The 12,222-nt window shown below is 36.8% G+C and overlaps 1 protein-coding gene across 1 annotated transcript; it reads left to right on the top strand.

The window, feature by feature from the left end:
• Window positions 1-4,362: 4,362 nt before the first annotated feature.
• Window positions 4,363-11,924, top strand: KIAA1456 (KIAA1456 ortholog). The gene is made up of 3 exons (XM_009335201.1): window positions 4,363-4,516; window positions 7,837-8,010; window positions 10,882-11,924. The coding sequence occupies exons 1-3, from the start codon at window positions 4,363-4,365 to the stop codon at window positions 11,922-11,924; spliced, it is 1,371 nt and encodes a 456-aa protein (XP_009333476.1).
• The last annotated feature ends 298 nt before the right edge of the window (window positions 11,925-12,222 follow it).

Genomic DNA, 12,222 nt, shown 5'->3' with positions numbered 1-12,222 from the left:
TTGCAAGAGAGAAGACAAAAGGAAAGCCTGTGGCTCAAATTAATCAAGAGCAATTAATTTGAAGACAAATAGGAGCAATGCAGGATTTGATGACTACCATGAAAATCACAGGGTGCTTCCAAGGGCCCATTGACAAAAAGTTTGGAATGTGTTCCAGGTATTGTGACTGGCCAGGAAATAGAGGCAGGGAGGAACTGAACATGAGCCAGGTCCAGACTTCACAGTATTATGCATCGAATGAAAATAGTGGTGGTGACATAGCACATGCTAAGGTAGACAGAGGAAGATGCGAAAATCTTAGGTGGATGGGAGGGATAACTTGAGGTGGTTGAGGGCTGCAAGGGATTCAGAAGAACTGCAGGAAGGTGTGGAAAGCTTTGGGTAGGCTGTGGTAGAGGCAGAGTTTTTGGACTGAACACTACCTCCTGTGCTGCAGTGTTAGGGCACCCCTTGCATCTGGGAGCCAGCAACTGTTTTGTCCATTTGAGGATAACGTATTTAATACAATTAGTCAAAATTGCAAGTCAGACACTTTCAAAAACAAACCCCAAAAAAGTCTGGGACACGCCCCCCCCAAATAAAAATAATCCTGACTTTTTAAAATGTTGGAAACTCAAATTATTTTTTGCTTGTTGTCATTTCAAGGTCACATGTTTAAATGTATTTATTACTTCAGCAGTGATAGAAAATGTTCAAGCAACATGACTTTCCTTAAAGCAGTATCATTGAAAAGTTAATTATCTAAAAGGTTTCATAATGTTGATGGAAAAGGAAGAAATTAGATTACCTTGGAGTTAGGGAACTTCTAGTGAGATGTGTAGCTACAGAAATATATGATATCATATGTTTGTACAATTCCTTTTACCTCCTGGAAAGCTGTAATATTTTAGTTTATTTTTTATTTTGCTTTTTTTTTTTTAACAAAGAAGGAAAGCAGCAATGTAGGAAAGAGTCAATGGATTATAACCTATCTACTTTCAAACAGTTTTGTTTGTATACCACCGTTACATGTGATGGACTGGTGATCCATTTCCCCACAAGTTCAACAGAAATGGCACTACAACTCATCCACTTTTCTCACTTCATAGATCAGCTGCAACAAGGGCCAGTTGTAGTCTCATGAATGAACCTCGATGACCAGGAAGCATTGAAGGGGAAGAGAATCCCGCCCCTCATTTGTTATCCAAACTGCTTGTTTGCAGGAGTCTCGCATTTCTTAAGCTGCGTCCACCTTTTGGGGACTTGTCAAGACTTGCTGCAGAGTGACTGAACAGCTGGGTGCCAATTTACTGCACGCTCCCTACTCTGCACCAAGTCTCTGCGTGAATCCTCTGACAGGAGCATAAGCTACCGCACAAGAAAAGAAGAATTGAGCATGGGGAAAGTGTGTGAATAATTACCACCTTCTGCTCTTCTTCTCCTCTTTGCTGCCTTATCGGACAGCTTCCAGGTAACTTAAATGAGAACTGGAGCAGGTGGTGAAGCAGTGGGATTTCTGGACATCTTGGAGTTTCATTACCTCCTTTGCAAAACAGACGTTGCAATTATCCTGGAAGTTACAATCCAGAAGTTGCATGAACTGAACATTTTCTACAATTTATGTGCCACAGAGACACTGTCTGGTGTTTGGCTTGTAAAGTTACATAGTTCTAAGCTTCCGTTGTTTTCAGTGACATTAGACTTGTGTGAAACCAGTACAGCTGCAGGCCAGGTCAGACTCCACAGGTTTCTTGCCTTTCATAAACATTGAAATGAAGAGGTTTATTGCTAGGACATTTCCCTGCCGTGCTGCAAAGTAAAACCTGATAGCGTTATGGATCTTGACTGGAAAGTCAAATTGGCATTGTCTGATTTCATCATGTGACTTAATTATCTACAAAATATAAACAATCACCAGAAATGGAAATCGTAAGGAAATGGTAAATGAAATAATTTGTATTTTAGTAGACTACTGTTATTCTAAGATTATAACCAAATTATCGTTTTGACAATGTTTGTTAAGCATATCTAAAAATAATACCCTCTAATGCAGTGTTGTAATACATGGGTCTCTAGCATGTCCCATATAGCAGAAGACTCAGTATCAGTCCCAGTGAATGAGAAAGTTAAAGGAAAAACTTAATGGTCTTGTGATTCAGTAGGAAACTAAGCCAAATTTCAGCCCACATTGGAATTCAATAAAGACATTTTAGGAAAAGTATAATGTAACATTGTATCAATGGGAAAATTCTTACCATCTTCTAAGTCAAGTCCAAGTTTTTTGTGGACTAAAGTGTTTAAATAAACACTTTTTGTGTTTATTTAAAATATTCAAATTAACCTTCAGTTCAGACAGCTACTTCTGTAGTTGTCATAAACTGGAATTTCTGTAGCATTTGGAATTCAGTATGAATGATTGAAAACATTCTCCTTTTTTTTTTTCTTTTAAGAACTGCAAAGATTGAACAAAGAGCTTCAAGTGGAAAGATAAAAACACTTGGAAACACTGAACCACATAGTAACCGAACATGAAATACAAACTAGAGCAAGGAGCATACCAGATGGCAAAAGAAAATACATGATTGCTAGTCTTTGGAATTCTACTTATAAACAGAGGATTTCTAGGCAGTTGAACAATGAAATAGAGTATGTTTTGAGGCAGAGAAGAAAGCTGCAGACATGGAACACCCATTTTTTTTTATTTGAGGGTCAATTAAGAAAAAAAGAATGGGCTTTTGACTCTAAGGAATAATTATTTGAAATTACTGCAACTAACCCATCCTATTTGACAACATAACTTGAAATGGCGTTCTGAGAAAAGTTCTGATTGAGTAACTTCTGGCACACGTAATATCATTTCAAGTCTGTGTTTCAATACTGTCTACTTCTGTTGTTCTGTCTGTTACAGTTTTCCACTCTTTAAGATGACACTGAAAATGTGCCTGCTAGGAATTTACTACACTGTTACTGAAATTTTATATATATATATATGTACACACACATATATTTTCAGCTACTAAAAGGTGAGCTAATGCATCATAAAAGAAAATTGTGGATCATGCCAGAAAAAAGGAAAGTAAGGATTGTGAAAACATTGAACATAAATGTCTTGAAGAGAGATGTTCATAGATACTACAGTCAGAATAGACTGTGACAATTGTGACAATTTGGCCTGACCTCTTACATAGCAGAGTACATAAAAGCAGTGAAATGGATCAAGTCTTACATACTATTCTCGCAGGCACTCACACAACCTAACTTGAAGTACATTATTTTTTTTTTTTTGCAGTCACTGGGATTAACTCCCATTTTCTAAATTAAAAAGATTGTGCTTGTAGGACAGGTGTTTTGAAGAGCTCATATTATTTGTTATTACACAGAATATTTTATTTTAAATCTTTCCTCATAATAACTTATTTCAACAGTAGAAGTGACAGAAGGAAACATTTTTGATTATGATTTGAAAATGTATATTATTTGAAAATCAAGGAAAGCAAAAGAAGAACTTGTTGTGTGTTTAAAGTCTTTGCTTCTGACATTTTCAAATGCAGCCAAAGGAGTCACTTTTATCATTTCATCTTGATAATATATTGCTTAGTTTCTTGGAAGAAGTTTGGAAACAGGCTTTAATCTCTGCTGAGTACTTGGACAATTAAATAAGTTCTGTTTTAATAATGGGAAGGAATATTTCCTGAATAAACAGGCAGTTTGAATTAGTTTGAAGAATGCCTTAACACTTTGAAATGTAATCTCATCAGCCTCCATCAGATATTAAAGTCTCACCTGGTTGGTGCTTGGATGAGGGGAAATCTTAAGGAAGATGTAAGATTCTGTGTAAAGGGATTCAGTGTCTGCATCCACTCGGTGTTTTACATGAGCTTAGGAGTAATATTAAAAGTCTAAGAAGATACCACTTTTCAAATGAACCATTAAACTGAAATGCTTTGCTAAGAAATGACAGTAGCGGAGTGGGAGCAGGGAAATCATGGTTTTGTTGCTGAAAAATTTCAACCAACTCATCTCTTCTAGAGGGTAGATAAACTGCCAATAATTTATGCATGATTTAGGGGCTTTGGTTTCAGGGTCCAGGTTATATTTCAAATAACATACTAATAGTTTGCCTACCTACTCGCTTTAGCCACAGCTGGAAAGTCTATTCTCGTCTCCTCAGGCAAGATGATACATTCAAATTTTTTCTTGCTTTTGTGAAAAAAGACCAGATCCTTTGAGTAAAGACCGTTTTATAAATATGATGGCTGTTAGAGGGATATGATTTTATGAATGTAAACTTACAAGGTCCTGAATTATGCATGTCTATAAAATGTCTAAGCTACAACAGTTTGTGTTTTGTTGTACATCATCTTTCTTCATTATGTTTTCAGGATGGAACATGAGGCTACCCAGCTAGAAAAGCAGCACGTGCATAGTGTGTATGAAAACACAGCTGCCTACTTTAATGATCTGCAGAGCAAAGCGTGGCCTCGTGTTCGAAACTTTCTGCTGGAGCAAAAGCCTGGCAGTCTCGTTGCTGACATAGGTAAGCCATTCCTTGGGGTGGTGTGAAAGATTGTCTATAGGCTTTATTAGTTTAAATCATATGTATCCTTCAGAGCAATTGTTTTTAAAACTCATTTAAATTTGTTTTAAAGATTGTTTTAAAATTGTTTTTAAACTCGTATTAGATGCCATATACTACTTGGTTTATTTCCTTGACAGTGTATCAGGTAACCAGTAAATATGCTTTTTGCCTTATTTTGATTGAGCTAAGCCTTAATCTACCAGTTTCCCCACAGACTTAGTGGTCTGTCATTCCCCTGGCGCCTTTTTTAAAAAATGGTGTTAATGGCTCAGTTATTTCATATTTCAGTTTCTTTAGATCTCTTGGTTTAAGTACTGCTGGTCTGCAATTTAATGCTCTTCATTTGTTCTAAAACTCCTCCTATCAAGGCTTTAACATAGGAGAAATCTGATGTGATCACAGTTAAAAACCAAAAAAGTTATGATCTGAGAATCTTTCTATGATCCTTAATACAGACACCAAAACCTCATTTTCCTGCTATGGCCTTGTCTTCCCTATACGTTCAATTTCAATTTATATCTTGATTTTCTGTTGCACCTCCAGACTTTTTCGGGGTTTCCGGATCCTGGTGTGTTTGCTTTGTGTTTGTGTTATGACCTCAGTGCTTTACAGCACATCGTTGCAAACAAGAAGCTCCTTTGCACCAGTGGATTTTCCTCACTGTTTAGACTAATAAAATGCTTTTATGAGCAAAATGTAATAAAAGTACACAATAAATTATGCATCTGCCTGATCCTATCAGAGAAAACCATTCTTTGACAATGTTCTGGGCCATAATCAAAAGATAATATATAATTCTTCTGCTGCTATTGAACAGTACCCCAAAAATACTTGACTGCTGTTATTTTGAATATATACCTTCTTTTATATGTCTGCACCATTTTCACTAATAATCTCAGGAAATATCCTATGGCCTACACTCATTCAACAGCCAGCTTAACATGATATTTCTCAGCCAAATTTTTCTGTCACCTCAATAGAAGTCATTTGAAGCTTAACTGAAGTTCTTTGAGGCTTTATCAGCAGGCATCACAGTGGTTGCTGAAAGCTTAAGATCACCCTGTTACAGTTTCAGCTGAAATAATTTAAATGCATGTGATCTGGAGAGGAGGTAGATGCTTACAGTTGCCAATAAGAATATTCCCATCAAGGCACACAAGGTACCTCCTTTTATGAGGTTTAATAAGTTTTACAGGAATCTGACTATTGTGTTTATTTTTGGTATGCATTTTGGGAGGAGGGTTGCCTAGTGGCACCAAAACTTTCTCTTTGAGATGTTCAATTGGTAATTTTCTTTTCTGTTTAATACCACCTTTTATTAAAATATTTTTGTTTGCTAGCTTTACATGAAGCATGGTAATGGTAGCAGAATAAAATATCATTTTGTCTACTTGCCTTATTATTGTTCATTCATCAAAATGAATGACAATAGCATTGTTAACAGCTTCATGAAGGAATCCACCTCCTGATGACTCATTTAAAAGTGAATCTCCTGCAAATGTAGATTTTTTAAGAGTACTGAGAATGTTGTCACTATTCAGCTTCATTCCAGAGAGGACCCTATACTTCCAAAAACTCACTGTGATTAAAAAGCACTCCACCAAAAGCACTCCGCCAAACTGAATCTTCTAAATTAATGTATGTTTGACTAAATCTGTTCTTTCTGCAAACACAGTAACCGATAATACTTTATACTGATTTTAAAACTTATGCTTTCTAACTAACATGCAGAGCTTCATGTTTTATTGCATTCATTCCTTGAACTTAACAGTATTAATCTTTTCCATCTCTCTCACGTTACTTCAAAGAATAGTGCTTGCATTTTGCATTAGAAATATGCTCTTTAAAAAGCACTCCACCAAAAGCACTCCGCCAAACTGAATCTTCTAAATTAATGTACGTTTGACTAAATCTGTTCTTTCTGCAAACACAGTAACTGATAATACTTTATACTGATTTTAAAACTTATGCTTTCTAACTAACATGCAGAGCTTCATGTTTTATTGCATATATTCCTTGAACTGCATTAACAGTATTAATCTTTTCCATCTCTCTCACGTTACTTCAAAGAATAGTGCTTGCATTTTGCATTAGAAATATGCTCTTTTTTCATCACTGAAGTGTTGTGCTGTTCTCCAACAGTTCCTGCGCTGTCTCTCTAGATAATAGTGCACATTAACATCAATGAGAACAGCAGCGCTGCAAGAAGCAGTGATGTTTCTAAAGATAACTCCAGGCCTTTAAATTGAATTACCGATACTGAGATGGTTGTCTTTGCCAAGCTGCTACCCTGTTGCTTGGCTGTCAACTTTCAGAAATTATTCTTCACTACTGACCCATAACTGCAGTGAATGTTTCCTAATCTAATTTTGAAAAGTGCCTGTTATGCCTATGGTTTTGAAGAACACTCTGAAAGATTTCAATTTAGTACAGCACAGTCCTTGAGAAGACATACTTTTAGGTGGAAGACATTCTGGAACAGTTCGTTACATTTACATGCGTTATAATGCATTGGCACAAAGACAGAAAGAGGACGTGCCTGCGACACGGCAGGAATTTTTATGATACACGTTTATTTTCAAGCTTGTATCTGAAGTTAAAACTGTGCTCTCTGACTTGTGTCAGTGACAGCTGTGGTTTAGGACTTCTTGGAGAGAAATGGGATGCACTGGAGAGGTACTGAGTGGGGTTTAGCAAAGACTGGGGAAGTACTTGGAAGAGAGATCTATTGCAGGTCACTAAAAAGACAAAACACACTGGCTTCAGGAAACCCCCTAAACAGAAAGTACTTGGACGCTGGAAGGGTATTGAGGAAAAGGGTTGTAATGCTTACCCTGTTCTTACTCTTTCCTGGGCACCCATTTATGCTCATTGTTTGAAACAGGATACCAGGCTATATAAAAGCTCAGTATGAAGCAGCATGGTGGTTTTTTTGCCCTAAGATATGCAATAGTGGCTGCAGAGGACCACTCCTTCCTCCTCCCACCTGCGCTTACCCTTCTTCCCCAAAGAAACACACATAACCTGCTATTACACAGGGCTGTGTAATGAATATTTTTGTGGGTGATGTTGGTACTGTTACACTCCTAATGGTGTGAACACGTAATTTGAAACAGTCCAAATGAACCCTGCAGCAGTTAGGCTAGTAGGAGCAGGCTCTCATTTTGTTTTCCAGGAAACCTTAGAATTAGGAAAGCCTCCCCATTATTTTCACTGCTTTAGGAGGGATAGCAAGTGTTTGGAACATACGACTTCTGATCTAGTATTCTTTTCTTTAGGTTGTGGAACTGGAAAGTATCTCAGTGTCAACAGTCAGGTATATAATCTTGGCTGTGATTACTGTGGACCGTTGGTAGAGATTGCAAGGAAGAAAGATGATGAAGTTCTAGTATGTGACAACCTTAACCTTCCCTTTAGGGACCAGTGCTTCAATGCAGTCATTTCCATTGGAGGTAAGACAACATACATGCATTCTGGCTCACAGCAAATGCAAATTTTTTTGGATCCTTTTCTTTCCATGTGTCTTCATTTCAGTTAAATTTGTTCTGAAACAATTCCCTCAGAATCACGGCAGATATTACTGAAATCAGTGTAATATACAAACAAACAAAAAAAATTAGTTCCTTTGCACAGAGGCACTGTTGACCAGGGAAGTATGCGGATCATTTGTTTGTTTATATGTGGTCTTGTTCACCCTGTGGAGAAAAGATTTCCTTCCAGCATGCATTTTAAACAAGTAAAAACTAATATAAACGTGGCTGCTCACAGTTTAAACAGATTAGGTGGTCAAGATAAACTCTTGGTTCCTCCTTAGGATCTGTTTTGACCAGCAAATGCGTTGAAATGAAAACTTGCTTTCTCTATAGCAGAACTTGAATCATGTTAACTATTGTATGTTATGAATACAATTTTCTCTTAGAATAGTCATGAAATAAGAACTTAGAGGCATACAAGTGCCTGTTGCCTAAAATGAGTGAAGCGTCACGGCATCTTAACTCCTCTGATCTCTCTTTTTGAAAATATTACTCATAATTTGAGAAGTACAAACTGGAAAAGGGTAGATGAGGAATAGTTAGAGTACCCAGTTACGGTCTACATTTTTAGCTCTACTCTTGCTTGAACTTCTTTCAGGCTGTTTTACTGTATCAGCAAAAATATAAAGCATGATAATTATTATTGGTAGCAATCAACAAACTACTTGAACTGTGATAGAAATGTATTTTAAAATGTATTTTTCATATATGCAGGGTAAAAGAAAGGGTGAATAATATGCAAGCAGTATCTATATTACTTTGCTTTCATGTTGGCTAGTTAACTAGTGAGCCCTATCCACATTTCAGGTCTTGTAGCATAATTTCAGTGCTATCAGATCAGCTGAGTTTGAAGGATAGCATATCTATCTAATGTTTAAACCAATTATAGGCCTGACAAGATTAAAAGTTCACGTGGTATTTTGTACATTTAACAATAACGGATTTTAATCCCTCTTGAATAGAGACATGGTATGCCTGTGTCCATCTAATTCTAAATAAAGTGTTTTTCATCCCATTCCAGAGAATAGCAAGTATTTATGTACATAGCCAAATACTCTTCTTGGCTTTGCTAGTATAATCCTGTTTATAGGATTTATATTTCTGCAGAACCACCAGTGTGATTATATAATTTTAACCATGAAGAATATTTAACCCAGTAAATGAATTACTTAGATAGATCTTGCACACATTCTGTTGGTTGATTGGCACTTCTTTCTGGTGAACTAAGCTCACATCCTTATACTGTCTCTGTCAGTTTTGATATTATTTTGCAGGAAGTTCTCTGGTGATATACGGCCTAACTCCAGTATGAGAGAAAATACCAGTTCCTCTCTCCCCATCTTGTTGAAGAAATTGAAATAGTATTTTATATTTTTTCTGCAAAGTTCGAGAAAATATTGACAAGAGTTAGGAGTACCTGGAAATAAACACTGACCATATAGGCTGGGGAACTCTGAGAAGAGTTTGTTATCTTGTGTTCTCAGCTGCTTGTGAGGGCCCAGTTAATATCAACTGCCAAGAATGCTTTTCTTGGCTTGTGGTAAAAAAGCTACATTTTTTCCTCTTGGTAATTTAATCATTGTTAATGATGAGGCTAGTTGGACACACTTTTCATAACTGCAGTGTTGAAATGACACTATTTCTACAAGTACAATTGGCTACTGTCAAGCAGCACATATAAAGATAATCTGATTTTTCTGGAGGTATGGAGATGTCTTCAACTAAGATCATATACTATTATTATATGTTGTTACATGGGTAGATTGAATGTTTTGCATGTAAAAGTGGCTGGCTCCAAGTCCACTTGAAACAAGTTAGGGAATCAGTCCTCTTTACGTCATTGATTTGAATGAAATCTAGTACTGATGATATATAGAACAGCATGACCAACATGACCAATCTCAGTACAAGTTAATGTTTTTGAGAGTTTAGAGAGAAAATAGCTGACTTAGCTATTCTCTGGCTGTTAAAATTGGTTCCTTCAGGTGAATAGGAAGATAGAAACAGTGTGGAAATCTTGAAATGTAGCTTCATTTCACATTGCAGTGAAATTTGAAAATACGGAATTTATCCTGGAAATAAAATTCAAATATAGTGATCAATAGTTTTATTTTGAATTTGACTTTTTATTTTTAACAGGATAACATAATGTAACAAAAAAATCATCATTCTCAGACATGCAATGTAGACTAAGATACTTCTCAGTTTTTTTCCTCCAAAACAATCTATAAAGGCAATGCCTTTCCACAAAAATAAAGCAATGGAAAATATTTCTGCTTAAATTTTCTCACTAGCTCTTTTGAAAGTGCGCTGATAATAAAAATACAGAGTATCTTTTTACTGATATTACATTTTGCTCTATTTGTTACATGGTGGAAGATAAGTGTGAAAAGTGTCCCAAAACCTAAAGTCAAACTTAATATTACCTAACTCACCTAAAGGCCAGGCATTTAAGTGAAAGCTAGTCATGCTACGATCTTTTATGGGTGATGTAGAGAAGCAGAAACCTCCAGCTCATTTGCCTGACTTTTCTTGAATCCCTATTTTGAGATGAGATGAATTTCCTTCTTTGGGATTTTCCTTTTTTTAGCCATTGAACATAAATGTAAAAGAGATCATTCTGGGGTAAACTTGCACTGTGGTACCAATAAATTCAGCACTGTTCCTGACTTGCAGTGAGTGACATTTGGGATATGGCAACTAAAATGACTAAACACATAGAACAGATTGAAGATGAAAATGCTATGTCCTTACTAATATTCAATACATAATGCCTTTCCTTTTTCGCAGTGATCCATCATTTCTCAACTAAACAAAGAAGAATCAAAGCAATAAAGGAAATGGCAAGGGTATTGATACCTGGAGGCCAGATGATGATTTATGTTTGGGCTATGGAACAAAAGAATCGTCGCTTTGAGAAACAAGACGTATTTGTTCCTTGGAACAAGGCCTTGTGCTCACGGCATTTTTCAGAATCGAATCAATCTGGAGATAAGGGTGAGTTTGTGCATGCTGTAAAAAGCCGAGACATACACCCTGCACAGCTAGTCATCTCTGACTGCAGCTACCAAACCAATCTGCAGCCAGAAATTGATTCAAAACATTCCCACAATACGGACCATTGCTTATCCAGAGCCTGCTGCATGAAAATTTCTGAAGAAGAAAACAGATTTTACAGTGCTCTAGGAAGATCTTTCCGCTCATGGTTTTTCTCCAGATCCCTTGATGAATCAGCCCTTAGAAAGCAAACTGACAAAAGGCAGCCCCTGAAGAATGAAGGAGAATGGGCAAACAGTACTGTACCCATTGAGCATTCGCGACACTGCAGTTTGGATTTAGGTCACCATGGGGCACTGTTAAAAGAACAAAGTTTAGATGATGATGATGTGTTCGTGGAAAGCCTGCCTCTCAAAAAAACAGAGTGGTCACCAGCCACAGATGCACTGAAGGATTTAAGTTTAAATGGAGGACACCAAAGTGTAGCTCAGAGGAAGAATGAAGTAGCTTCATTTATAAATGGCCCAGTGGAAGACAGGGACTACAGCTGCGGTTGTAATAAAGATGGTGCTGGTACATCCAATGCCAGCAAGTTTTTCAAAAGAACTTCAACGACTGACTCCACTGACTCTGCATTGGATTCAGCAGTGTCTGTTGGGGACCAAACTGATGCCACGTTGGATACAAAAGCCTTCATGCGCTATTATCATGTTTTTCGGGAAGGGGAACTGTGCTCTCTGGTAGAAGAGAACGTGCCTGAGCTTCAGATACTTTCTTCCTGCTATGACCATGGAAACTGGTGCATCATTGCAGAGAAAAGAGGAACACAGCTGTAAAGAGAACAAAGCAGAATTCAGTGACTGAGGATTTTGAGCTGCTCCTTGTATTCCTGTGATTGTGCAGTGTGACATGGAATTTGAATCTCATGTAGTCGCGTGCCATTCATTTCTGAGTTATTATCTCTCTACCTATTTAACTATCTAATGCAAGGTCTGTATATAGGAATGTAAGTGGTAAACAATGTTTATGTTTTGTTAAACTTTTATCAAGTTAAAACTGGAGAGTTTTATACTGCTTTTAGTAAATAATTGTGTTTTTAAATATACTTTTCTATTGAAAAATAAAACCTTTTTA

The sequence above is a fragment of the Pygoscelis adeliae genome, unplaced genomic scaffold (assembly GCF_000699105.1).
Source record: "Pygoscelis adeliae isolate BGI_AS28 unplaced genomic scaffold, ASM69910v1 Scaffold21, whole genome shotgun sequence".
NCBI classification, from domain to species: Eukaryota; Metazoa; Chordata; class Aves; order Sphenisciformes; family Spheniscidae; genus Pygoscelis; species Pygoscelis adeliae.
This window is presented reverse-complemented; position numbering and strand designations above follow the sequence as displayed.

Coding starts and splice junctions, on each gene's coding strand:
- KIAA1456 (XM_009335201.1), top strand. CDS start 4,363: ATGGAACATGAGGCTACCCAGCTAGAAAAGCAGCACGTGCATAGTGTG. Junction 4,517..7,836: donor CAGTCTCGTTGCTGACATAG/GTAAGCCATTCC, acceptor TCTTTTCTTTAG/GTTGTGGAACTGGAAAGTAT. Junction 8,011..10,881: donor TGCAGTCATTTCCATTGGAG/GTAAGACAACAT, acceptor CCTTTTTCGCAG/TGATCCATCATTTCTCAACT.